The sequence below is a fragment of the Ammospiza caudacuta genome, chromosome 4 (assembly GCF_027887145.1).
Source record: "Ammospiza caudacuta isolate bAmmCau1 chromosome 4, bAmmCau1.pri, whole genome shotgun sequence".
NCBI classification, from domain to species: Eukaryota; Metazoa; Chordata; class Aves; order Passeriformes; family Passerellidae; genus Ammospiza; species Ammospiza caudacuta.
Genome location: NC_080596.1, coordinates 57,508,437 through 57,532,829, shown reverse-complemented (window position 1 = coordinate 57,532,829; position 24,393 = coordinate 57,508,437). Strand labels below are relative to the sequence as shown.

At 45.4% G+C, this 24,393-nt stretch overlaps 1 protein-coding gene across 3 annotated transcripts; it reads right to left on the bottom strand.

The window, feature by feature from the left end:
* Positions 1-284: 284 nt before the first annotated feature.
* Positions 285-22,152, bottom strand: MFSD10 (major facilitator superfamily domain containing 10). 3 transcript variants are annotated; one of them, XM_058803828.1, is made up of 13 exons: positions 21,929-22,152; positions 19,348-19,539; positions 18,073-18,169; positions 14,659-14,762; positions 13,727-13,885; positions 12,409-12,597; positions 7,855-7,963; positions 7,165-7,276; positions 5,834-5,942; positions 3,807-3,897; positions 2,295-2,342; positions 1,333-1,422; positions 285-980 (listed from the first exon to the last, which is right to left on the bottom strand). In XM_058803828.1, the coding sequence occupies exons 2-13, from the start codon at positions 19,519-19,521 to the stop codon at positions 874-876; spliced, it is 1,389 nt and encodes a 462-aa protein (XP_058659811.1). In that variant the 5' UTR covers positions 19,522-19,539; positions 21,929-22,152; the 3' UTR covers positions 285-873. The 3 variants fall into 3 exon arrangements, with proteins under 3 accessions (XP_058659811.1, XP_058659813.1, XP_058659810.1); XM_058803830.1 differs by lacking the exon at positions 21,929-22,152 and adding an exon at positions 21,659-21,825; XM_058803827.1 differs by lacking the exon at positions 21,929-22,152 and adding an exon at positions 20,894-21,070.
* Between the last annotated feature and the right edge of the window lie 2,241 nt (positions 22,153-24,393).

Here is a 24,393-nt window from a genome sequence, read left to right as displayed (position 1 = left end):
TCCCAGAAAATACTCCAATTGGCTGTGGCAGGGCTCCCTTCCCAGAGATTCCCAGCTCAGCAGTGGGCAGAGCCTGGTGCTGGCTCCTTCCCCCACCCATGAGCTGGGTCAGCACAGCACTGCCATCCATGGCTGGCTCCCTCAAGGAGGCCCTTTGGCACCTTGGGTAAAATCCTGGCCCCTTTGTGCCTCAGCCAGACAGGGATGTTCAGTTCAGAGGGGGTAACAACTGTAATGAACTGACCACAGGAGTGTTCAATGTAACACTTTATTGTAATGCAAAAAGAACAGGGCTTGGTCATCAAAAACATCCCACAGTATTAGAAATATAAAACATGTCTCCAACCAAATTCAATTGTATATTAAAAACAGTCCATGTACCAAAGTCCCAGTGGGGTACCAGGCAGCCTGTAGTGTGCTTCTGCTTTTGTTTGACCATCACGTTTGCAGGTGTGGATGCAGCATTTGCAGAGCTCTGGTACCACTTGTACAAAACCCCAGCAGAATGGTCCTGAGGGGTTGTTCTGTGCCAGCCCAGCCCCTGCAGAGCCCTGTGTGCAACAGCACCTGGGGAGTGGGGAGGGCTCCAGGCCTGCTGCTGTGCTGGCTCTGCTGCTCTTAATGCCTTTCTCAGCTCTTGGTCAGGGTGTGTGTGTCTGGTTTTGTTTGTTTGGTGTTTCTCTGTTTGCAAAGCTAACCCAGCTGGCTGGGAGGCCACCTTAAACATAACTGCTGTGTGTTGTTGCTGCAAATGGTCATCGTGTATCTCCTTCCAGAAGATCAAAATCTTCCTGTTTGCTCAGCAGAGCCAGGTGCCAAGAGTCAGGTCTTGCAGAGGTCCTTGGAAGCTGGTGATGGTTTTGTGGTTCCTTCCTACTCCTCCTTTGTCTGCTGTTTTATAGACCTGAGCAGAGCCAAGGGGACAAGGAAAAAAGCACCACAGACAGTGAAGCAAATCTCTCCCCCAGCCAGCCAGTAAACTGCAAAAAAAAGGGAATTCATCTTGTTAGTGTGCTTGTCCTTGCAGATGTGTGAATGCCCTCAAAGCTTTGTGCTCACACAGTGCCTGCCCAGTTGAACAGAACTACTGACCCCTGGGTGAGCCAGAGGGTGCCAGGAGCTCAGCACAAGGTTGCACTCAGCAAACAGGTTCTGTCTTGCTTGCTGTTAACATCAGCCCAAGTTCAAGCTCTGAGGCTGCTTCCCTTCCTCTGTCCCCTTAGCCTGAAATGCCCAGGGGCTCTGACCCCATGCAGGGGGTTCTTGTGCCCCTTCTGCCCCAGCTGGGCTGGCAGGTGCCAAGAAGAGGAAGGAGCCCGAGGCCACACTCACCTGCAGCTGCCAGGATGGGTCCCAGGGCTCTGGCCAGGGCGCCCAGGCTCCTCAGGATGCCCATGACTCGTCCCTTCTGGCCGGCAGTGCCTGTGCAAGCAGAGAGCGACACTGTGGGTCTGGGCACAGCTGCAGCTCTGGGAGCTTTGGCTTTTGGGGCATTTCCCACCTGCATCTTCCCATCCCATCATTTCTCACCCAGTCCCCAGCCTGCCCTTGCCCTCCACCAAGGCCTCACAACTGCAGAAACACAAGGGCCTGGCTTGACTGGGACAATTTGCAGTGCACGTTCCCAAAACCCCCCAGCCTATCCAAAACAAAAGCTTCACATTGTACATGAGATTTTCTGAGAAGGCCCAGGTGTACAATAAACACAGAACTGTGGCTGCAAGTTAAATAAGAGCAACATAAACATGACCTTAATGAGCAAACCCTTCTTTTCCACCTCAGCAAGCCCTGCAGTCCTGGCACCCAGCTGACCCAAAGCCGTGTTATCCACAGATGGCACCACAGCTACATCTGCTTTACAAGGTAACAGAGCAACCCTGCCAGAAGGCTTCAGAAGGTTCCTCAGAAGGTCTTTTCTAAGGAATCAGCAAGAAATTGTTTCACTGTTGGCAGGGATGGCTGGTGTCCTTTTCAGAGAGCCCAGACTGTTCCCTCCTCAGTGCTGTTTGGGTCCTCTGCCCACTTCTTCATCACCACCAGCAATGAGGTTGCTGCAGTTTCCCCATCACACTGGACTGAGCTGTGTTACACAGCACAAAATTGCAGTGTGATATTGATGGTCACTGAGCAGATCAGTGCTGTTAGTGCTGGAATTATCAGTTATGAGCCATGGGCTGGTTCCCTATGCTCCTCTGCAGAGGGATCCACAACTGTTCCTGTTGATGCTTAACTCAAGGTCAGTTCTGTGCAATTTGAGCCAAGTCAATACAAAGGTCAGCAGGAAGGACACTCACCATAGCCTGACACCACTGCTGACAAACACGGGATAACAATGGCTGCAGCTGGAAAAATCCACAGAAGAGACTGTCAGCGAACAGCAGAGCTCAGAACAGACAAGAACAGTGACAAACATGTGGCCCAAACTCGTTACTGCTGCAGGGAAATATGCTGAGCTCTGGGCACTCTACCCCCACTGAGTCACCAGGTTTAATCCAGGTCAGTGATGGGAACACCCCCTCCGAGGCAACCTGCAGGAAGAGCCCAGAGCTGGGAGTGCTCCAAGCAGATGTTTCACATTAGCATCCCTCATTCTGTGAGCCCTGGGACAGGGATGGACAGGGCAGGTCAGCCAGCTGGCAGCTTCCCAAATCACTGTGCTCTTATCAGGTGGAGCAGGGAACTGCTCTGTTCCAAACAATGAGGTGGCTGTACCGAGTGACAGGGCAGTGGACTCAGGGAGGAGAGGCAGCTACAGCTTCTCTTGGGAAAGTCACATCCAAGAGGAAAAGATTACAAAATTTTTTGGACACAAAAGCCAAGAGTTGTTCAACAATCACTGCCCTCTTACTGAAACAGGGGCCTTTTCTGCCAAGAAAGAAGTGCCTCAAACATATAAAGCAGGGGAAGGGAAGGGGAAGAGCAGGAATGGTCAAGGTTGATTTCACTGCAGGTGGCTCAATGTAAATACCCCTGGGGGGTTTCTCTTCTCCTTTTCCTGCCTCTTCCTGCCTCTCCTGGCCAGGAGGAGGAAAAGAAGGAGAAGAGAACTCCCCCCCCCCCCTCCAAGGGGCATTTCTAGCTGGCTTAATTGGGAAGAGATGGAGTCTGCACAAGGAAGACTCAAATATGGTTAAACTATGAACTCTCACTCCTCACCTATCAGACACACAGCTGGCCCCAGACAAATAATAGGCTCAATAGGCACGTTTTGTGGTTTAGAGTTTACTCCTAAATCAAGCTGCACCATGCAAACGAGAAGTCCACTTTGGTAGTAGTGCTTAACAATAGTTAGCAGCATTGATAATACCTGAAATCTCTTTTTAGACATCCAGTAGATGGATCTAACTTCATTCATGACTGTTTCCCTGAACAACAGCTTGGCAGAGCAGAATTTATACAAACACTAAAAACATCTCTCTGAACACCCTCAGAGTGTGCAGGTCTCCAGCCTCAGCAATAATGCAGCACCACTCGGGTACAAAGGTTCCCTGCCTTGCTTTTTTTTCCTGAGCTGAGCTATTTAGTGCAACTTTGCTTCTAGGTCTGATAAGAGAGGGTAAAAAGAGCTCCACAGTGGGACAGGGCAACGGGAGCACTGGGGATGCTTCCAAATACCACCACGCCAACTTCCTGTGATACAAACAGCATCAGAAAATACCCCAGACACCATTTTGTCCATATTTCACAAACCCAAGAGTCAACTTTCTTTTGTAGTTTGAAATTAGAAGTGCATCTTTAACAGTGTGAATAAATACATGAAGGAAAATCCTTTGTGCTTAGCTTGCAGTGCCGTTTGAACAGCTCACCGAAGGAGTACAGCAGCAGTCCAGCGCTCAGCACGGTCACATTTGCAGCCCATCCAATTAACAAGAACGCGGGAATCAGCAGCACAATCGCCTGCAAGAGGAATGAGTCACACGGTTACACTGAGCCCGCTCGTTAGAGCCCAGCCCGAGGTGTCCTGCCAGTTCCCTTCCGGGATGGGACAGCACACGAGTCACGCAGAAGGCTCTTTCTTCCCAAGCAGACACTTCAAAGGCACCTGGATGGCCACACACCAGCACAATGAACTCTTCTGCTCCCTCTCACTGATTGCACACCACATGCAAGTTCTCTCTCTACACATCTGCCCTTTTGGGGGATTTTTCCTCTTGTTCTGTGTTAACCTGGCTTTAACTCTGCATCTCCTGAGCTGGCATAAGAGAAGAAAAAGCTTGTGTGCAGCAGGACTACAGCTCCTCTGCTTTTTCACAGCGTTATTGGCTGATTTTACCTTTAGCTTTCAGGTTTCTGTAGCCAAGAGGAAAAAAGGGGGAAGAGGGTGCATCTAAAATTCAAACCCCCAAAATAAAAAGCATTCTTCATCTCCTCCAAGAGCTGGACTTCCATTTCCCTGTGATGTCTCCCTTGCCTACAGAGCTCCTGCAGAAAAGACAGATCAGATGTGCTTTGTGTGTGATAAAGGAGGGTATTCACTGCCACTGAGGGCCTCATTTTGAAGATTCAGTGATAAATGAGCTGCTGTAAGCACTGTGCTAAGAGAGGCCACTTTTGTCATGTGGTGCAGATTCACTAAGTGCCAGAATGGCTTCAGCAAAAGGAGGATTTCCCACAAAAGCCACGGGCATCCCTGGAGAAGAGTGCCCCAGGGCTGGGGGTGTTCCTGAGGAGCCACCAGCCCAGCAAATGAGTGTCTGAGGTGACTGCAGTCCTGGGGCAGGCCTGAGGAAGGAGTGTAAAAATGAGAGGTGCAAAGGGCAGTGCAGTGCCAGCAAACCCAGCAGGCTGACAGGGGGAGGCTGATGTGGAGGATGAAGCAGCACAGCTGATGTTCATCCCCACAGGGAAACGTGACACCAGCAGCCTGACATCAATGTTTGCCTGCCAGCGACCAGGGTGGAGATTGTTCCACCAGCAGAAATCACTTTAAGAAAAGCTGAGTCAATTCAGGAATGCAGTGGTTTGGAAATCTACCCTGCCACCACTGATATCACACAGGCCTCAAAATAATGTAAAATACATTAATCAAGGCTCTAGCAGTCCAAGCAAACCTATTGCCAAGGAGCCAAGGCAGTGCTTTGTTTGGTTCCACACACAAATGTAAAGGGCACATCTGCTGTCCCCAGAGCTGTCTGAACTGCAGGGAGCTGCTCCCTGCCATCCCAGCACAGCAGCTGCAGTGGCTCTGTGAGGAAAGAGCCAAGCAAAACAAAGGAATGTACACTTCTGTCAGTGAAACCTCAGCCTGAACAGTGATACATGCTTTTGTTACGTGTAATACTGATGAACACAAACCAAAGATTGGAAAAAGAATCTATCTCTCCTGCCCAGCAGTGAAATATACTCTAGGGAAAGCCTGTCAAGCACAAAGATAGCCAGATTGAAAATAATTTCCCAGAAAGAAATCAGAGATCAGCCCTGAAGCAGCTTTAGTAGTTTCTGCACTGCAAGAGAAATCACTGAAATAGAGCATACTCTTCACAGTATTCTACCTAACCTGCACAGATGGACAATCTGTTCTCATTCCTTACTGCAATTAAATATGAAGAATGCAAAGTTTCAATAGTACTGTTGCTCATATCATAAGAAAGAGCTCTAATGTTACAAAGTTTATTTAGACAGAAAAGTGCCCAACAACCAGCTCTGAGAAGTCATTTAGGAGTCATACCCTCCTTTATCACACACAAAGCTGGACAGATGAGACAGAAATTTCTTTTGATTGGACAAATACAGTTATAACCTCCAACTACCCTTCACTGCACTTCAGACTGAAAATTAACATATCAGATTTGTGGGGAGGAAAGAAAAAGAAATATTGATTTTTTTTTTTTACCCTTTTTACAGCTCTGATTTCATTTCCTGGCTTGATTCGGCGAGCATAGCCTCCCTGGATCACAGCCATTGTTATTCCAATAAAGAAAAACATCTTGCCCTGCTGCATGCTGGAAGGGAGGCAAAAGCACAGAGTCAGGCACAGAGCATTCCACCCTGGATTCACCACTCCGGGAAACCCCCTGAGCAAGGGACACAAAAACCACAAAAGGCCCTCGGGGCTCTCTCAGCCCTGCAGGGCTCTCACAGCGCTGCCAGCAGCTGCCTCGGCAAGCAGAGAGCAGTGAGGGGAAACTCCGAGCTTTTTCTGTAAGGTGGGACAATGCTGGCAGGAGCTGCAGCCACCTCTGGGCTGCTGGGTAGCTCAGGGTTTCTGGGCTGCCCACAAAGACTCAGCACACCAGTGGGTGTGAATTATGCTGTGAACAGCTGTGCCACGTGCATGGAGATGTTGGTTTCCAAGGTGCAGCTCATGGAGGGTTTGATGGAGGCCAGTGTGGTGGTGAGCTGCTATCACACTGGGAAGTCTGAGACATCACTCCCTCCTTTAATTTTCTTCAACTTTCCCTTTGCCCTCCCTCATTGACTGAATTATGTGGAATTCTGCCGCTCACTGAGGGCTGCCCTGAATGCACAGGGCACAGCAGAGCTCAGAGCACTACAAAAACCTCCCCTTGACACACATGGATTAGTTAAACCACAAACTGTAATGAAAGACAGACAGGGAAAGATGAGACAACCCTCTGAGAATTACTCAAAGGGAAGGACACGCACAGGAATCAAATTGCAAGTTCACATTCCTGGCTGGAATTTTTCCTATGAGCTGGCAGAAAAAGTATTTCAAGCTGAGCTGTTGGAGGATTCTGTTCTTTCTTCTCTGGAGGTTGACTACAGGAGATCAGGCTCTGTGACATGACTGCACACCATATGCCATGCAGAATTTGCTGATGAGCAAATATCAGCACACAGATATCTCCCCATTCTTTGCCTCTTTGAGCTTCAGGTTTTGTCCTGATACCCAAAAACTCTTTGAGCAAGAAAAGGTTTTACTATAGTCAATACAACTAGCACAGCTATACCTATTTCAGGAGCTTAAATTTAATCTTGGGTATTTATATTCCCTAATTTTTAGAAGCTGTAGATGGAGTACCTCATTCATGATAAAAATTGTGCCCGTATTTCATGAATTCTTTTTACAAAGCCCAAATACCACCAAACACAGAGGTGGCTTTACTAATGTCAGAAAGCCTCTCTTGAAAATACATGAAGAGATCTTAAATTAAATGATTTTGGAAAATATCCTAGTCAAATATACACCATTTATTGTAATACCTGCTGAAGTGGAATCTCTGGTGAGTGAGAAAACTCAGTGTGTACTCCAAGCCAGAAAACAGAAAGAGGTACAGGAAGTAGGCCAGGCCCAAAATTTTGAGATTCTGAACATCTGAAAAAACAAAAAAACCCAAACAAACACCAAGGGGGTGGGAGGTGGAGAGAAAAACATGGTGGTGTTTTCCAAGCAAAGCTTGACAATAAAACCACAATAGAAAAGTAGCATTTATCAACTGTACAGGGAAATGTTCTCACCTCAGATGCTCATTTTAAATATCCATACAAGACATGCCACAAAAGGAGTCCTACAGAGATGTAGAGAAACCTACATCTCCAAGTTGTGAATTGAGAAACAAAATTCTAGTCTGAAGTTCCTGGTTTGCAGCCTGAATAAGCAAACTCACATCTCCCTTGCTCATGCCTTGATCTATCTTTAAATTGCTTCACTTACTGCAGCCAGTGGCTGAGGAAAACATAAATATCAAGTCAAAAATCTTCAAAACCTTCTTTTGGGAACAAAAGGACCAAGGTCCAGTGGAACTTCTGATTGCCTGTTCATAAGTTATTGAGGTGGGTTTTAAATAAGTAAACAGAGTCCTGCTTCTGGAATGGTCTGAGTACAGTTTTCACTTAGAGGCCAGTGCCACACACAAAGGACAGTGTTACTGTAAAAAGCCACCTGACACTTACTCTGCTCTGAGGGGGAATCCTTGCCTCGGGTGACTGCAGAGAACTGAAATAGAGCCAAAGGACTGAGCAAGTCAACTGCTGCCTGAAATCCAGATGTCACAGAAGGGACCTGATCAAAGACACAAAGAGGTTTATTTAAAACCCTAATGCAATAACCACGGCTAGGAGCTGACAGGAACCACCAAATGTGCCTCTACACCTACACAAATCATCTGAGATGAAACAAAGCACCTGGCACTGGGATTTGAGTGGGCCCCAGTAACAACCCAGACATTCTGAACTCGCCACTGGCGCCAGTGACTGAATTGAAAGCTGCAGCACTGACAGCACTGAAAACTGGAGACACAAATCCTTCTTTGGGTTCTTACAAAGCACAAGTGGCTTATTCTCCACAGCCTTGAAGGTGGCTTCATTTGGTTCACCTTTTGCATCATCACTCATGTCCAAAGAACATTTACTAGGAAAATAATGGCACATCTGCCTGCAAGCTCACAGGCAGCTGAGGATTTGCTCTTGTGCTACAAATCTGAGACCAGTGTGTGCAGCACATCAAACACTGGTCTGTTTTGGTACTGGCTGCTACTTTGGCCAGCCAGTGACACCTCCTGGGGAAGAGAAAGAAAATATAATTTTTACAGAGATTCTTTGAAAATATTTTAGAGGAATTTCCAAGGAGATTCTGCCCAGCCACAGTGGGTGGCTTTTTAAAGAGGAAGATTTATTTTGTAACACTTCTGGGCCTGGTACTGTGTACATCTCAACCTAATTATGTACCTAGTGGCACTCTCCCTGCTCCTTACCCACAGGCACTTATTCTTCCATCTAATGCTTATTCTTTCATCTATAGATAATTTACATTTTTATTCTTTTTTTTTTTTAATTCTAAAATACAGAAAATTAAAGAAAACATGAAAGGAAATAATGTCTGAATGATTAGAAATCAGATTAGAATGATCAATGATTAGAAATCAAATGAATAGAAATCCTACATTAGTAGGAAAACAATTTTTTTGAGTAGAACTTAGCCTGTCACTTTATACAACAGTCACAGACACTCAAGAATCCTGAATAATCACATGGAGTATTTCATGCCTTCAAAGCCCTGCACAGGCTCTATTTGATGAGTTTTCTTCTCTTCCCAGATAGGGAGAGAGGGAGCTGCTCTCTCTCTGAGGGCAGAGATTAAAGGTCAGATTATCAAAGGAATTTAATCTCAGTGCATGACCTGAGGACTCATTATGGGCTGGATTTAATGAAGCTGTAAACAAATCAACCTTCAATATGGTATTAAGGACCTCTCTTGTTTTGATAGTCAGAGCTTCTGAGTACCCAACACAGAGTCTGGAGCCCATGAGTCTCACAACAGCAACCAGTCCAATAGGCTGGGCTGGCCTGGGGCCATGAGGCTGCTGATTCACACAGAAAATATTGGGATATTTATTCTCCCTCCCACTGCATGTATTGTACACAGTACAGACACACCCAAGAAGTTTGCTCACCCTGTTGAGGAGTCTGAGAGGATTTCCTGAAGCTGGCCTGTGGCAATCCCCAGTTCCTCCATGTGTTGGTAGGATGGGGTTTGCACTCCAGCACAGAGAATCTGGGCACAAGCAACTCCCTGCAAGCATCTTTGCCAGTAACCAAAATACCCTGTAGCTTGTACCAGCTCTGAATTATTATCCATGTCAGACAGGATGTCAAGCAGCCTTGCACAAGGCTGATTTTAGTTTTGTCTAATTACAATACATTGTAATTGCACATTTAAAACCTTAAATGTTTTATGAAATATATACACCTATTTGATTTTTTAATGTAGGTGTGTTTGTGTGTGCACACATAATTTTTTTTCAATTTCTCCTATCTTTGCCATAGAAACAGCGGTCTAGAAATTATTTCATCTCCTGATCCATAATGAAAGCATTGTCCTAAAACTGGCTAAAGAGTTTCACCATCCCCCAAAAAGTACACACTGCCAATTTCAGTCAGTGTCAGCAGCTGCATGAAGTTGAGTTTCTTCACAGGTTCAAACTCTGCAACATCTAACTTGTATTTCATTTCTGTGCTTATGATTCATTATCCCATAATTGCTCAACTCTACTTCATGATCATCCCCAAAGTCACCATGAATGGCAGGCATTTTTCAGAGTGTCTCTGCTCATTCTGTTTTCCTCTAGTGCAGTAACAGGTGTGGAAGGCAGAGTCAGTCCACATCAGGATTGCAGCCTGGGCCTGCCAAGCTGCAGCCTCACCTCCCAAAGCAGATGTGTTCAGTGTGCACAGAGCACAGCTTTGTCTTTCTACAGCTCTGCTACTGATACTGCACAGCCCCACACACAGTCCAGCAAAAAAGAGTTGTAAGATTCTCCCTCTACCTCCCTGCTCATGGCTAGCTTAGCTAAAAACTAACTCTTAAAGGGGACAGATTCCACTAGAGACCTTCCTATTCTTCCCTTCTCCCAGTCAGGTCACAGCAGGAGCTGTTTTGGCTACCATAAGGCCAGTATGACTCTCTTGACCTGATCAGCTCATGGAACAACTGACAGAAAGAGGAAGGAAGAGAGTAAAAATGCTGTTCTCTTTGTATGAAAACATATCCTTGTTTCCCATCCCCCTCCATTTTCCCTTCCTCCAAGTTAATTTCAACATGAATCAATATGAAACACTCTGTCCTGTGAAAAGCAGACTGATAGAGAAACAAGGGTATAATGAGAACACAGCAAACTTAAAGGAAACAGATGTCTGATCCCACTGGCACATCCTCCTACCATTTCTCATGATGGTTTCCCCTCTTTTTACAGCTTTGTCCTTCCAACACATTCCACTCCTATACCTGTGAGAGCACCTGCTGCAGCTCAGCCCAGCCAACTCCAGAAAGGCAGCCAACATACCTGCCTTTCCTCTGCCATCCACAAGCCAAGAAAAGTACTCAGAAAGTGGGAGGAGTTACCAAAGAAGAGAGCAGAGCAGCCTAATAACTGAAATTACAAATATGCTGGAACCCATGGATCCCATGGAGGGATGGAGGCTGACAGCACACGAGCACAAGAAGCCCCAAACCTGTCCCCCCACCCTGTCATGGGCAGCCAAACTCTCTGTGCACTTTGTGTGACTGGGACCTGGCCCTGAGCAGCTTCCATTGCAGCACCCACTGCTGCACAGGGCCAGAGCCCCAAACAGCAGTGACAGAAAGCTCCTTTCCCTTCCTAAGTTCAGTGGTGCTGGCTAATGCAGAGCAGCTGGTCAGAACTTTCAAGAGGATAACAAAAGGAGGAGGGATCTATTCAGTCATCACATGATCCCAAAGGCACTGCAGCCATTTAATCACTCTACAGCAAAGGAGAAATTGTTTATAGAATACAGATTTGCTCTGCAGCACTTCCCTACATCACCACATTGCCACCTTCCTGGAGTGTGCAGCTCTAAGAGCAGGATTTTATCTGGAAGGTTTAGGAACAGCCAAATAGGAAAGAGGAACAGATGACACATGGAAGAGTTGTTAAAAGAAAATAACATAACTGTAGTGCTTGGGAACACAGTGTGAGCAGCAGATTTCCCATGGGACACGACCTGCTGGGAAACACTCAGGGAAGGTGCAAAGTTTTGCCCTGGTAGGATCATTGCAGATAAAAGTTTCCTGAACAATTCTCTGTGTCAAATGGGTTTGGCTATCCAGAGACCAAGCACCCTCCAAGAACTGAGTGCTGCCTAGAAACCAGGGATCACAGCAGAGGTCCAATCAGTGAAAGCCTCAAATCAAGTGCAGATACCCGGGGCTGAATTCCACCTCTCTCACTCTGCAAAGGAGACTGCTCTAAGAAATTAATCACATAGTGTCCAACCACACAATATTAAATTCTAATATTAATAGATGTTTGGCCCCACAAATCCAATCAGTCACTGAATTTTAGGACATGTAGGTATTTTCTATCTGTAGAAACAGAACAGCTCAGGAATAAAGTAATTTGCTATTTAACTGTTCAAAATATTCAAGCAAATACAATATAATAGGTAAGAAAACTTCTAACATATACTGGATGAATGAAAGAAAATCCAGTCTCTGATGCATTTATTTTTATGATTTGCTGAAATTCTTCCCCAAGGAATCCTTGTGGTCATAGTTTAAATTTCACAGTCTCCCTCCTATGTTCACATTAGGTTTTGAGAAATTTAAACATTACACACCAAAACCAGCAATGAAGCAGTCATGTTAATTATAAAGATCTTGTATTAAACTGGGCTAGGAGATGGGACCATCCCTGGAAGTGTTCAAGGTCAAGCTGGATGAGGTTTTGATCAATCTGGTCTAATGGAAAGTGTCCCTGCAGGAGGGTTGGAAATAGATGATCTTTAACCACCTTCCAACCCAAAATATTCCATGATTCTATGATGATACAACTGATTTGACACCAACATTAATAATAATCCCAATCCCAGGAATGAGCTAAATTTCTGAGAAACTGGCTAAGCCTGTTCTTTGCTGTTTCCAATATTTCAACCATTTTCAAATCCTATTTTTACAGAAAAACCAGGTCTTGAGACCGATGGTCCACTTACCCGTTTTTCCTTGGGAAGAGTCTCTGGAAGAAGGAGAAAGATGAAAATGAAATCAGCCACGGCAAACGCGAGCGCTGACAGCGCTGAGCGAAGGTAAAAAACTTCTCCTTTCTCTGTCTGCATGGCAAGGTAAGCACCCATCATGGGGCCCAGGGTGAAGCCCAGGGAGAAAGCAACACCTATCATGGCCTGCAGGGATAAAGTCAACACACACAGAGAATTTTAGACACCAGTTTTTTCAGGTTGTGAAACTATTTGGATTAACCAGGTACAGAACTCAGTCATCCTGAGGATGCAGGGAGCATGAAGCTTTAAAAGCCTGCTGTTTCCAAATAACCAATTTTGTTTTCTGTCCAGTCAGGGAAGTGGCAGGAACAGGCAGTGGCCCGTCACTGCTTGGGAATAGCTCCAGTCAGATGCTGTTTGCCTCCCAGAAAGCAGAATGAACATGCCTACTTTGCTTTGGAATAGAAAACAATACAAGCCATGTGGATGTGAGCCATGCTGCACTGACTTACTCTCAGGCCCTAAAAATAGGCCCTGACCCATTTTATTTACTAGTGCTGTAAGGCTACCTCTCTCCACAAATAAAAATGCATTTTGGCTCCCCAGGATTATGATAATTTGCTTGCAAGATTCATTAGCTATCACTGTGAAATCTAAAGCCTTCCCCTCCCAAGAAGCAGCTGTCCTCTGTGGTGGCTTACAACAATCTGTTAAGATAAGTCTGGGCCTGTAAGGTTTTTATAGGATAAAAGATATAACTGGTAATTCACAGGCCAAGTTCAGCCTGCAGGATGTTTCCATCTGGGACACTGCCTTCTGGAAGTGGATAGGGCAGCTGCTCATCCTCAGTCAGCCAAATGTCACATCCTCCACCCAGTGAGCTCAGATCCTGAAGCCAGTGCAGTGTGCAAGAAGTCAGGAGCACTCTGTGCTGTGCTGCTGTGCTTCCACAGCTTGGGAAGGTGAGGAAAAGGGGCTGCCCTGCAATTGGCTTCCAGCTGCCAAAATTGGGCCATAAGACCTTTTGATTTCTAAGCTATTAGAATTAAAGTTACCAGCAGGAGAAAGAGTTCTAACACTGAAACAAGATAATTTTCCCATCTCTAGAGCATCTGTGTTTCACTTGGTCATAGGCAAAAGTCCAAGAGGTCCCAGGAATATGATCTGGCACCTTTCCAGAAGTGAGGTGGAATGTAAAGTCATGTTTGCACTTGATCAGTGAATACACACCTGATGAACACATACTGAGCACCCAAAATCAATTAAAAGCTGCCTATTAACACTAAACATGTGGCCCACAAGTGTAACTCACCATGCCCTTGCTCCGTGCTTTTGGAGAGTGCAGGTCAGCAATGATGGCTGTGCAGAGGCTGACATTCCCTTTGCTGATCCCCCCGATGATCCTGGAGAGAAGAAAAACGCCAAAAGTCCGAGAGGCAGCCCAGAGTGAGTATGAGGCTATCAAACCCATCTGCAGAAGCAAGAAAGGGCTCTTTATAAAGCAATGCAAAGTTTATGTCATTTCTGCCCACTTCCCAGCCAAACATTTGCATTGTTTGTTTGTTTTCAATGGCTGCTCCAAACCCCATGTAACAGAACTGGCTGAATAAACTGACACTGCACCATGTCTTGAACAGCAATATAAAAGAAGTGGAAACAAGTCCATACAAACTACATATAATTGGGATATTTCTAACAAAATTAGAAGAGCAAAATTCTGTGGAAGTTAAACCAGTCCTGGGTACAAAACATTTTTGTACATCCCACTCCATTTGTTTCCAAATTCAAGAGAAATCTGACTTCAAAAGAAGAAGAATGTCCACATTCATAAGAAATGCATCTTGCAGTGCTATACAGAACTTCCTAACCAACAATTCTCAGGCTCTGTGGAACAGGTCATGAAGTGATCAACCCTCATTAATCACTTGATGAAGTAAAATACATAGGAATTAAGCCTAACATTTGTCAACAGAGCATCTGAAGTCATTCTCCCATACACAGGACATAGGGGTTTAGGAATATGACAGAAACAGATAAATATTTTGGTGTGTTCTTTGAACAGTTCTGGGTCTGGGAAGCTCAGTTTAAGCACTCACACTTGGAAGTGTGGCCAAGTGACTTGGCAATAAAGAGTCAACAACCAGCAGATCTTGAAAATTCAGTTCTAGAGCTGAACTGAGACTGTCACAATTCAGTTCCTGTGCTATGCACAAGATCATGGTGCCTTCAGCATGTGACACTCACCACTGTCACCAGGATGACAGGCCTTCTGCCCCAGTGGTCTGACACTGCACCAGTGAGGGGAGAGGAGAAAAACTGCAGGAGGGAAAAGATTGAGCCAATCAGACCTAAAAAAAGATAAAAAGATATGAATCATTAGGTTTGCTGCCTTTATCTTAAATACAAAGACAGCCAAGCTGTTTGGGATCTAGCACACTATGTGTGATAAAAACTTGAAATTAAATGTTAAACAGCAGCTATGAAGAATAGCTTTGTTTCTCAGAACACCAACATTGCATTTACTTTACTGAGACAGCAAATACAGACAGACCAGATGTAACAGGCATAAACTGGATTAATTCCTGGTTACTTCACTGGTGAGAAAGAGTTTGAAACTCATTGGTTATTATGGAATGATGATTCTCCAATGTTTCCCTGCTGACTACATACATTTTTTGTTCTTAAAGCAGAGATAACACAGTCTTTAACAGTCACAGTTCTTTTAAGACTTTTTGATTGTTTGAACCTGATTCTGTCACACTTAATTAGTTTTTCTTTCCTTTTTATCATGGAAAGAAGGACTTAAGCACTGCTGTTAGTGAGGCACCCTAAGAGGTAGGAGTGATTCCAACAGACTCCAAGAGTCCTTTGAAATCTGCCTCCAGCTTCTGTGATCTTTAATTCCTCTTTTCTCTTGCCATTTCTAGCTTCATAGACTTATTAATTTGCACTACACTCTCAACATGCAGGCAAAAGTAGCTTTGCTGTCACAGCTTTTCTCTAAAGGAAAAACTGGGTTATATGTTTCAGATCATTCAGCTATCAAAGCTTTAAAAGGCAGGGGAGAGACAGACCAGAAGTTCTGCTCCCATCAGCTTTGAGGGAGGCAGAATATTGATACTGAACACCTTGTTGGGAAGAGCTGCTTGTGGTAATTCGCAGCTCAAAAAAAAAAAAAGGGTAAAAAAATCTTACAGAATTTTACATGGCCAGTTTATGACACACAGTTCCCTTCACTGTGTTTCTAGCACTGTAAAAACACCCTTCCATGCCAAATATTTCCAAGCCAGCATGCAGCAAAACCAGGGCTGTTCCACGGGGGAAGGAGCTGAGGGTGACCACAGCACTGGCAGTGCCCTCACCAGTCTGGTGCCCCACAGTCTGATGGGCTGGGCAGAGCAGGTGCTGCCACCAGCACCCACTGACAGTCCCACACAAGGCAAGGGTTCCACACATCCTTCCAGAGATGGACCAGCAGGACTCAGGGACAGAGAAAGGAGTGGAAACAACACTATGATGTTGGTTAGGAGACAAGGTACCTCCAGTGTAAGTCTGAGGTCCATCCAAGAGATAAGGACAGAGACAGCCCTGGAGACAAAGTCTGAAATACAGCTCCTGGATGACCGGGCACAGCAACTAAATATTGGTGCCCTCAGGGCCCTGACATGGGCAGAGAAGTTTCTGCCTTGAAGAGCCTGCAGTGTAATGAAAAATATGGCTGGCACTGGGAGAAACAACAAGATGATCTGGCAAGCACCTTCCCAATCCTATGCTCCTTGGGGCAGACGAGGGCAGTGAAGGAACACAGGCTGCAGGAAGGCTCCAGCAGCCTCTGCTTAACATCACAACTGTAATGAAACTTTCCACACAGCACTCCCAGGAGTGCAGGACACGGCAGGTAAAAGGAAAAGCAACAAGTTGGACTTGACTGGGAGTTCCCACCCCTTGTCTAAACAACCTGAGATGGTGAGAAGTTGAGAGTAGGAAGCTTCTGGTCAAGCCTTAGAGGAGACAGAAGGCAGCTTCTGAGGGATTAAAGAAACTGTTTCCTAGCATTCAAAGCCAGTAATTTGACTAAAAAATGAGCAGAGAAAGAAAAACATGCCTGCAAGGATGTGGTAGGAAAGAGGAAAATGGCTCATAAACTCCCTAATGCCTGTTATACCAAATTAAACTACTTTAAATAGTAACAATACATTCACACATATTCTAATTAAGTTTTGTGTTTAATTTAGTTTATTTTAAAAGCCTTTTGCTTATCCTGGGGGAGGCCTCAGCCTGCCAAAAAGAGAGAGTAGACAGGTTCTAACTAAAATGAATCCAGATACCTTCATATCTTCATACTCTGAAATCACAGATTTCTCACAACTGTCTAGATGGCAGGAAGCCAGAAGAGTCTCTGATGTGTACCATGACATATTTCCCTCTCTGTTCCTGCTGAAGCTCATCCACAGCAGTGTCCTAGAGAGAGAAAATGCTTCTGGGTCCTGCAATCCAAAGGCCCTGCTGCTTTTAATAAGACTAATGGGATTTAGCAGCAGTGCTGCACTACACCTGCCCAAGGGGCAGGCGAGGCTGGAACACACAAGTTTGTGTTTGCTTCCTACTGATGGATCTCTGATCACGTGCACATCAACTGGAAAGGGAGAGGCATTTCTGGGACTGCCAGCAGCTCCTGACAGCACAGCAGCTCCTGACCCTCAGCTGGCAGTGTGACAACAAGGAACAGCAGGCCTGTATTTCTGTAACAATCTGTAGAACAAATTGAGTAAGATCATAGCATAATTCAGGTTAAAAAGGAGCTCTGGAGGTCACCTACACATAGGGTCAGCTGTGAGGTCAGAGCAGATTGTTCAGGGCCTTACCCAACCAGGATTTGACAATCTCTGAGGATGGACACTGCTCTGGGCAGCCTGCTCTACTGACCATCCTCACTGGAAAAATGTTCCCCCATATTTCCCATCTGAACCTCCCCTGCTTCTATTTACACCTGTAGCCTCTCCTTCTCCCACACACCTCAGTGAAGATCCTAGCTCTCCATAACTCCCCACTGGTGCTGCAAAGCTGCCATTCACTGCAGACCAGCCAAGGGCCCCAGACTCTCCACTGGACTCACCACAGTGTATGGACACTCCTCCCTGTACTGGGGACCAAAACTGAATGCAGCAATTCAGATATGGTCTATCCAGTGCTGACTAGAGCAAGATGATCACTTCCCTTAACCCACTGATTCTGTTCACACATCCCAGCAGCTCTGGGCACCTTTGCTGCCAGGGCTAGCTCATGCTCAGCTTGCTGCTCACCAGGACCCCCAGGGCCACCAGTGAGTGTCCAGTCTGCTGGACTATTCTTTCCCACAGGCAGGACCTAAAACCTGTCCCTACTGAATTTCACAAGGTTCCTGTTATCCCATTCCTCCTGCCTGTCTAGGTGTCTCCAAACAACAGAGATGGGGCTGTCCAACTCTTCATTGCTATCAGTGTGTTGTAAACAAAAGCATTTATAGTCTAAGAGACACTTTCTGAGTTACTTAAACCTAGAATTAATAACAGGCAAGCATGTTTGTTGTATTTCTTGTCATCCTTCACATCAACATTGCAAATAACTTGGAAAGAACAGTGTTTTTTGGCTGTCAGCTTGTCTGTTCAGTTTCCCTACCTCCAAACAAGACACTGTTGTATTTCCTCTCTGGAGGTATCCCAGCCATCACTGCAAACCAGTCTACCCCACGTTGCAATGACAAATAGAATCCATCCTGAAAAACAGAAAACAGGGAAACAGAAGCAGGAAGTTTATTTTCAAAGACTGCATCAAAAACTAGACACAATGTGGACTAGAGACAATGTTAGATGATTCCTTCCCTCCTCCTCCTCCTCACGAGGGAAAATTTGCTCACTGATCAAAAATAGCTTAAATGGTGAATGTTAACAGACAGCAGATAGGATATGTTTGGGTGAGGGAATGTCTGAATTTGAACTTTCTCAAGCCTTCAGGCCCATTACCTGCTAAATCCTGAATTAAACAGGCATGCCCTGAAACTTTCAATTAAAATGGCAACATGAGACACATTCTGTCCTGCTGCACATGTTTAGCCTGGGAGAACCAGAAGCTTGCAGATGCAGAAGGAAAAGGTGATGCAAAAAAGGAATGATTCCCAAAAAGAGGAGGAGGACTTGAAAAGAAGAGGGTCTGAAAAAGAAGGTGGAGACCTTGGCTATTGGAAATACACTGGAAGACCCTGGGGAAGACCCTGGGGAAGACCCTGGAGACCAGAGCCCATGGTTTGGGTTAGAGATGTGGTTGTAAGGACAAAGGCTACAGCTGCAGCTGGAGTGGGGTTAGAAAGGGGCTGAGAGACAGAGGTGTGGGCTGCAAAAACAATTCTCCCACAACAACATGTTCATCTTGACCAGTAATGCCATTAACACCTGAGCAGGGTAACAATGAGCACCTGCACAGCCAGGATCCAACAGGAGCTTCTGCTCTGTTCCTGGAGCAGCAGCCAGCTCCCTGCTAGGAATGGAAGCTGAGATGGAACTCCACACTTGGGGAGGCCAAATGACCTTGTGAAATATTCAGGTGGGGTAAAAGCTCTCATCTCTTTGGTTCTACAATAAACCCCAGCCTGCAGATCCATTATGAGCTGCCTCACCAGTGACATCAGTGTAAGACACAAATGCATTGGTAACCACAAGGACTAGACACTAAGAAATACCTGAATTTTTATCAAAACAAATCTCCTAATTTAATGAAAAAATACAGGTGAGAGTCTTATGCAGGTTGACAAATAAATTCAGTTAATGAACCATTTATATGTGCCAGGTAATTATTAATCTTCCTACAGCTGCTTGGTTTGCCCCAAGGCAGGTGATTTTTCTTCCATTCCTCCCCCAAGAGCCTAACACTTTTTGTGGGCTGACTTTCTTTACTTACCTCAGTCTGGCTGTAATAATCAAGGATGGAAGGAAAGAGTGGCAAGATGAGGGCAAATCCCAACAGGTCGATGAAGAGGGCCAGGAAGACAATTGTAATAACACGATTATGGTTCTGTTCCTGCCTGGCATTGCTGGAGCTGCTGCTGCTGCTTCCTCTCTCTCCCAGGGCCATGTTCCCAGTGCTCTGCTCCTAAAAAAATTGCATTATATCCAGTCAACAGGAAGCTTTTTGCAGGTCTTTCATAAGAGTATCTTGCTGATTCATTCCTACTTTTACAGACTTCACAAAAATAAGTTCTGGCTATATTAAGCTACCTGGGAACAAGGGAACAAGAGCCACAACCTTCCAGTCTTGGCTCTTAGCTCAGCACCAAGTTTTCTCCCATCAAGAACAGGCTACAAAGGCAATAAAACAACAAACTCTATTATAGGAGCACCTCAAATAGAACAGAACTAAGGAGCATTTGAAGTTTGTCAACATGTGAGCAACACTAACATGACTTCCCTACATGTTTTCAACTCAGCATTACAGTAAAATAGGTATGAAAGGGCACTCTATTCCAAATATTTACATCCAAGTAAGAGTTTATTTATGCCTTCAGTGTATATTAGAAATGACCAAAACAACAATTAAAAAAAAAAAGGCAGACTTCCTAGGTATTGCAGGAATGCAGTCTTCAAGATAAACCCCACAGAGCTACAGATAAACCCCACAAGAAACAACAGAAGAAAATTTTTAAACTTCATCTTTTATTTCTTTCTCCAGATGATAGCTACTGACCTGGGGCATCAAATGATTAAGGCAACAGTTTTATTTTGTCAGAAATACCAGAACTATCAACTCCCTTTGATAATACTACAAAACTATCTTAAAGCCCTAAACAAGGATGCAGATCATATATAGTCCAGTCTTTAACAAATAAAGAAGTTGGTCTCAATCCCAAAAATTAACTTATTTGCAACATAAATCAAAATCAAGGAGTAATATATAAACCATGGAACTGCAAACTTCAGAATTATAAAACATACATGATATCTCAGTCATAAAAGAATCAAATTTACAGTCCCCTCCTCTGCAAAAGTCCCTGAAAGTTTGTTGGACTAAGAATAAAAAAGGAGACAGAATTTCATCCAAAGCCAATTAATACAAAAACATTCACTGACTTTGATGAGTCACCACTGAAAACAGTGAGCAATTCTTAATATATATTCCAGACCAAATATACCATATTATATACACAAGGCACTTGCACATAGAAAACGATACTACACTAATTGAAGGCTATAAAACTTTGTCATGCTCAGCAATAAATATTATTGTGACATTTCTTGACCTATGAAGTCAGTTTAGTGGCACTGAAGCATTATTAAAGCTCAATTGCCAGGAGGTAAATAAACATGGAATGGGGGCCACCTGCAATTCATTTACTAAACTCTTGGCATAGTGATCTTAACCAAACTGGTCTGATTTAGCAGATTTATGTTCAAGATCCTTTTATTAAAATGGCAAATCATCACCACTACAAATAGCATTATTTGCTTACCCAAATGATAAAAGAGCACATGGAGCCAAAATAACCATTCCTTTAAGAAATACTCTCTGGGCCTAGGTCCATCCAGCCAACAGCTGAGGGATGGGGTCACTGAGGCAGACCGTATCTTGTTTTTCCTTACAATTTGTTCAGTCATCCACTGAATTGTATGACCAAGCTAAACTTTATTCCAGGGTTATTTACAAAGGTAACATCCCTCACACCTTTCCCTCAGGAACATTTCTGCCAGCGTGCAGCTCCAGCCCATCGATGCTTGCGCTGACCTTTCACTCTGCTCCAGTTTTGGCTGCGTGGTTGCAATTTCCCTTACGCAATATCCCAAGGTACTGCACGTTTTTGCCTTTGTGCTCCGCTGGTTTGGTTGTTCAAACCTCTCCATAATTTTTTGCTAGGCAGGAAACCACACAATATTTTACAGGCCCTTGGCATCCTGACAGCAAAAACAGAGCACTTTACCTCCACGGCGACATCTGCCTTGTGTGAGGCGCGCTGGGAGAGGGAGGGCTCTGCCTTTGGGGAGGTTGTTCCTGAGCACACGTGAATCCCTCACAGCCGCTGGCTCTGCCTGGCTCTCCCCAGCCCTTCCTTCCCTCGGCATTCCCCGTGTCCCATCGCTTCTGTCCCGTCCTCCGTCCGCAGGGCCGGGGCTTGGTGCCATGGCTCCCAGGAAGGGCTCAGCACCAAAGCCGGCCCTGTCCGAACTGAGATTTGTTATCTGCCAGCAGGCAGAATTTCATCCTTTGGGGGTTTTCTTACCTCACCTTATCGCCTTGTGAAATTTCCGGGCCCCGGCTTTACCTGCTGAGCCCCGGGAGGGCTCCTCAGCCTCCCTCACGCAGCCCCGGCTCAGGTCAGGGCAGGCGCTCGGCAGGGCACGGAGACAAGCCGCAGTTCCCCAGGGCAGGGCAGGGCAGGGAAGGGGCGGCCCGGCAGAGATGAGGCGGAGGACGCGGGGTCCCTCCCGCCGGGGAGCCGCGCCCGGCCCTGCCCCGCCGCTCCCGCCGCCCGTCCGCCCCGGGCACCTACCGCTGCTCCGGGCTGTGCGGGCGGCCCCCGCCCGCCAAAACCCTCCTCGGGGATGCTGCGGGCGGCGGCTCCTCCCCGGCCCTCCGCGGCGCCCCGGCCGCCTTCCTGTTCCGGCGGGGATGGAGCCGCTCCCGGCGCCGCCGAGGACGGACCCGGCCCGCCCGAGCGGCTCCGCGGAGCGCGGCGGGGCTTGAGCAGCCAGCGCAGCGCCGCGGTACGAAATGAACGGCCAACCTCGCACCGCAGCCCTGCCTTCGCCCTTAAACACAGGTCCTGAAACACTCGTTCCAAGGGGAGCGGCGTTCCGTTTATTGCTAGAGCAGCAATAAATACAGTTAGCTGCGGCGTTGATAAGGGCTATCTGACAAAGAGAAGAAGGTAGTTGCAAAAGATGTAACTCTCTGCTCCCAAACCAAACTTCTCCCTCAACACTAAGTTTTTTAGCCCGGAGAACATGAATAGCTGTGGTATTGTAAGCCCCGCCGAGCACTCTTCCCTTATCCAGGCGTGTCTGGCGTCCAACTTGCTAATTAAAATGGGAGGATGTGGTTACAAGTGGACTTACGCAGATCCATCACCACAGTCTTAAAGAGGTAAGAATCTGCCAGCAAAATGTAGAAAGCAAATTTAATACAGGTATTAAAAAGACTTCTGATTCCCTCGAAGGCAATGTAGTTATCAGCACTGGGACACAGACCTTCTGCTCAGTGACATCTCCCTCATGGATTGCCAGCTGATTAGACCTGGAGGAGCTTATGTAAGCATAACATCAGGATTAACATGCCAGTTAAATCAAATAGTTATCTAACTGGCTAACTCAAATAGTGAACTGCTAATCTCATGTTTACCTGAGAATTTTATGTACTTGGTCCATTCCAAGGCAAAATTCTTTTTTGAGGTGCTCTGGACTAAGTATGAATAATCCTTTAATATCTGAAATAAATAAATATGTATTCTTCATGTTGCTTATCATTGTATATAACTGATGGGGTACCATCTGAATTGAGATATATTTAAAAAACCCTATTGAGACACCAAATAAAACAGCTCTTCCTGCTATTAAATCTACCGGCCTAAAGCTTTTGCAGATCACTGAGCCCAGCTGTGTTACTGCAGTCAACCATGTCATACAATCCTGCATGTAAATACATCACACTGTTTCTATTACTAGATAGGTCATTACTCACTCCTTTCCAGTCTAAAGTCTTGCACATCTGACAGACAACTTAAATTTGGTTCCTAGAATACATGTATTAACATTGGCCTTTCTCTTATATCAGTCTTGTTTTTTTATTGAAATAACGCCTCATTTACTCTTTTACTTCCCTGCTCTATTGCCAAAAAGCAGTGTTAGCCCTAATGTCAATATTTGGAAGTATTCAATGCCATACAGCATCTTCATCATTTTTTAGACTCAGTGTTCAGACTGCATGAAAGATTTTAGTTTTCTACTCCAGACCTAATTTACTGAAGAAGAAAAAACCCAACCCCAACCTTCCCCCAAACCAAACCCTTACAAAACCCAGTCTTTTAACTAAGACTGCACAGCCTATATATTTAGGACTGAAATATATACCTGTTTAGCTTACGAGACACACCTGGAAGACCACAAGGAGCACATTCACAGAATGCTTTTCTCCCCCTGAATATGTAACACCTCACAGTCTCAGAGTGATGACAAAGCTGCCAAATGTTTTGTCAGAGCTTCTGTTTGACTATTGCAAATGCCCAGAAGGCCCATGAAGAGGAAAGAAGTCCCACAATTCCTGTAGCTGATACCAACCTCAGTCCAGCAGCCGAAGTGCCCCTGTCAAGCTGAGGAGCAGCCTCAGTGCCCCGCTCAGCAGAAATCTGGTGGTCAGAGGGGAAGCCTTACACAGAGCAGGGACACACCATGGTAGATTATTGTGACTTCTGCAAGGCACAACTGAGAATATCAAACTGCTTACCAGCTTCCAGCTGACAACCAAAAGACCAAACTCCTGAGGAAGCTTTTCATGCTGTCATAAAAAAGGTAATTTATGGAGTTTCTGGCTGAACAGTTTTGTTCTCACTCTATTCTTTACAACATTCATATTCAAGGTAGCTATTGTCTGGGACAGCTGATGTTGATAGATAAGCTACCTAAAACTAAAGGCAAAATGGTAATTTTCCTTTTTTATGTGTGATGACTTGATTCTACTTACAGAACAGTTTCTTTTTTTGGCTAATTAAATACAGATTTACAATTGATAATCGATGTGTCAAAAGGCCTGTTATGACAATCCTGGGTTAAAAGAAACAGAGAGACAAGACAGTGCTTGCTAAGTGTGATGGTGTTCAAGAAGCTCTATGAGAAAGGATCTGCCAGCACTCAAACATGTTCAAGCCCTTGGTAGTCCAAATGACCAGAACCTTCTATCACATCAGAGCAGCAACACTGCTGTGGTACTGAGCAATGGCAAAACTGTCAGACCAGACTGACT

Coding starts and splice junctions, on each gene's coding strand:
- MFSD10 (XM_058803827.1), bottom strand. CDS start 20,914: ATGTGCTCTTTTATCATTTGG. Junction 19,540..20,893: donor TGTGCTCTTTTATCATTTGG/GTAAGCAAATAA, acceptor CAATTTTTTTAG/GAGCAGAGCACTGGGAACAT. Junction 3,898..5,833: donor AAATCAGAGCTGTAAAAAGG/GTAAAAAAAAAA, acceptor TTCCTCTTGCAG/GCGATTGTGCTGCTGATTCC.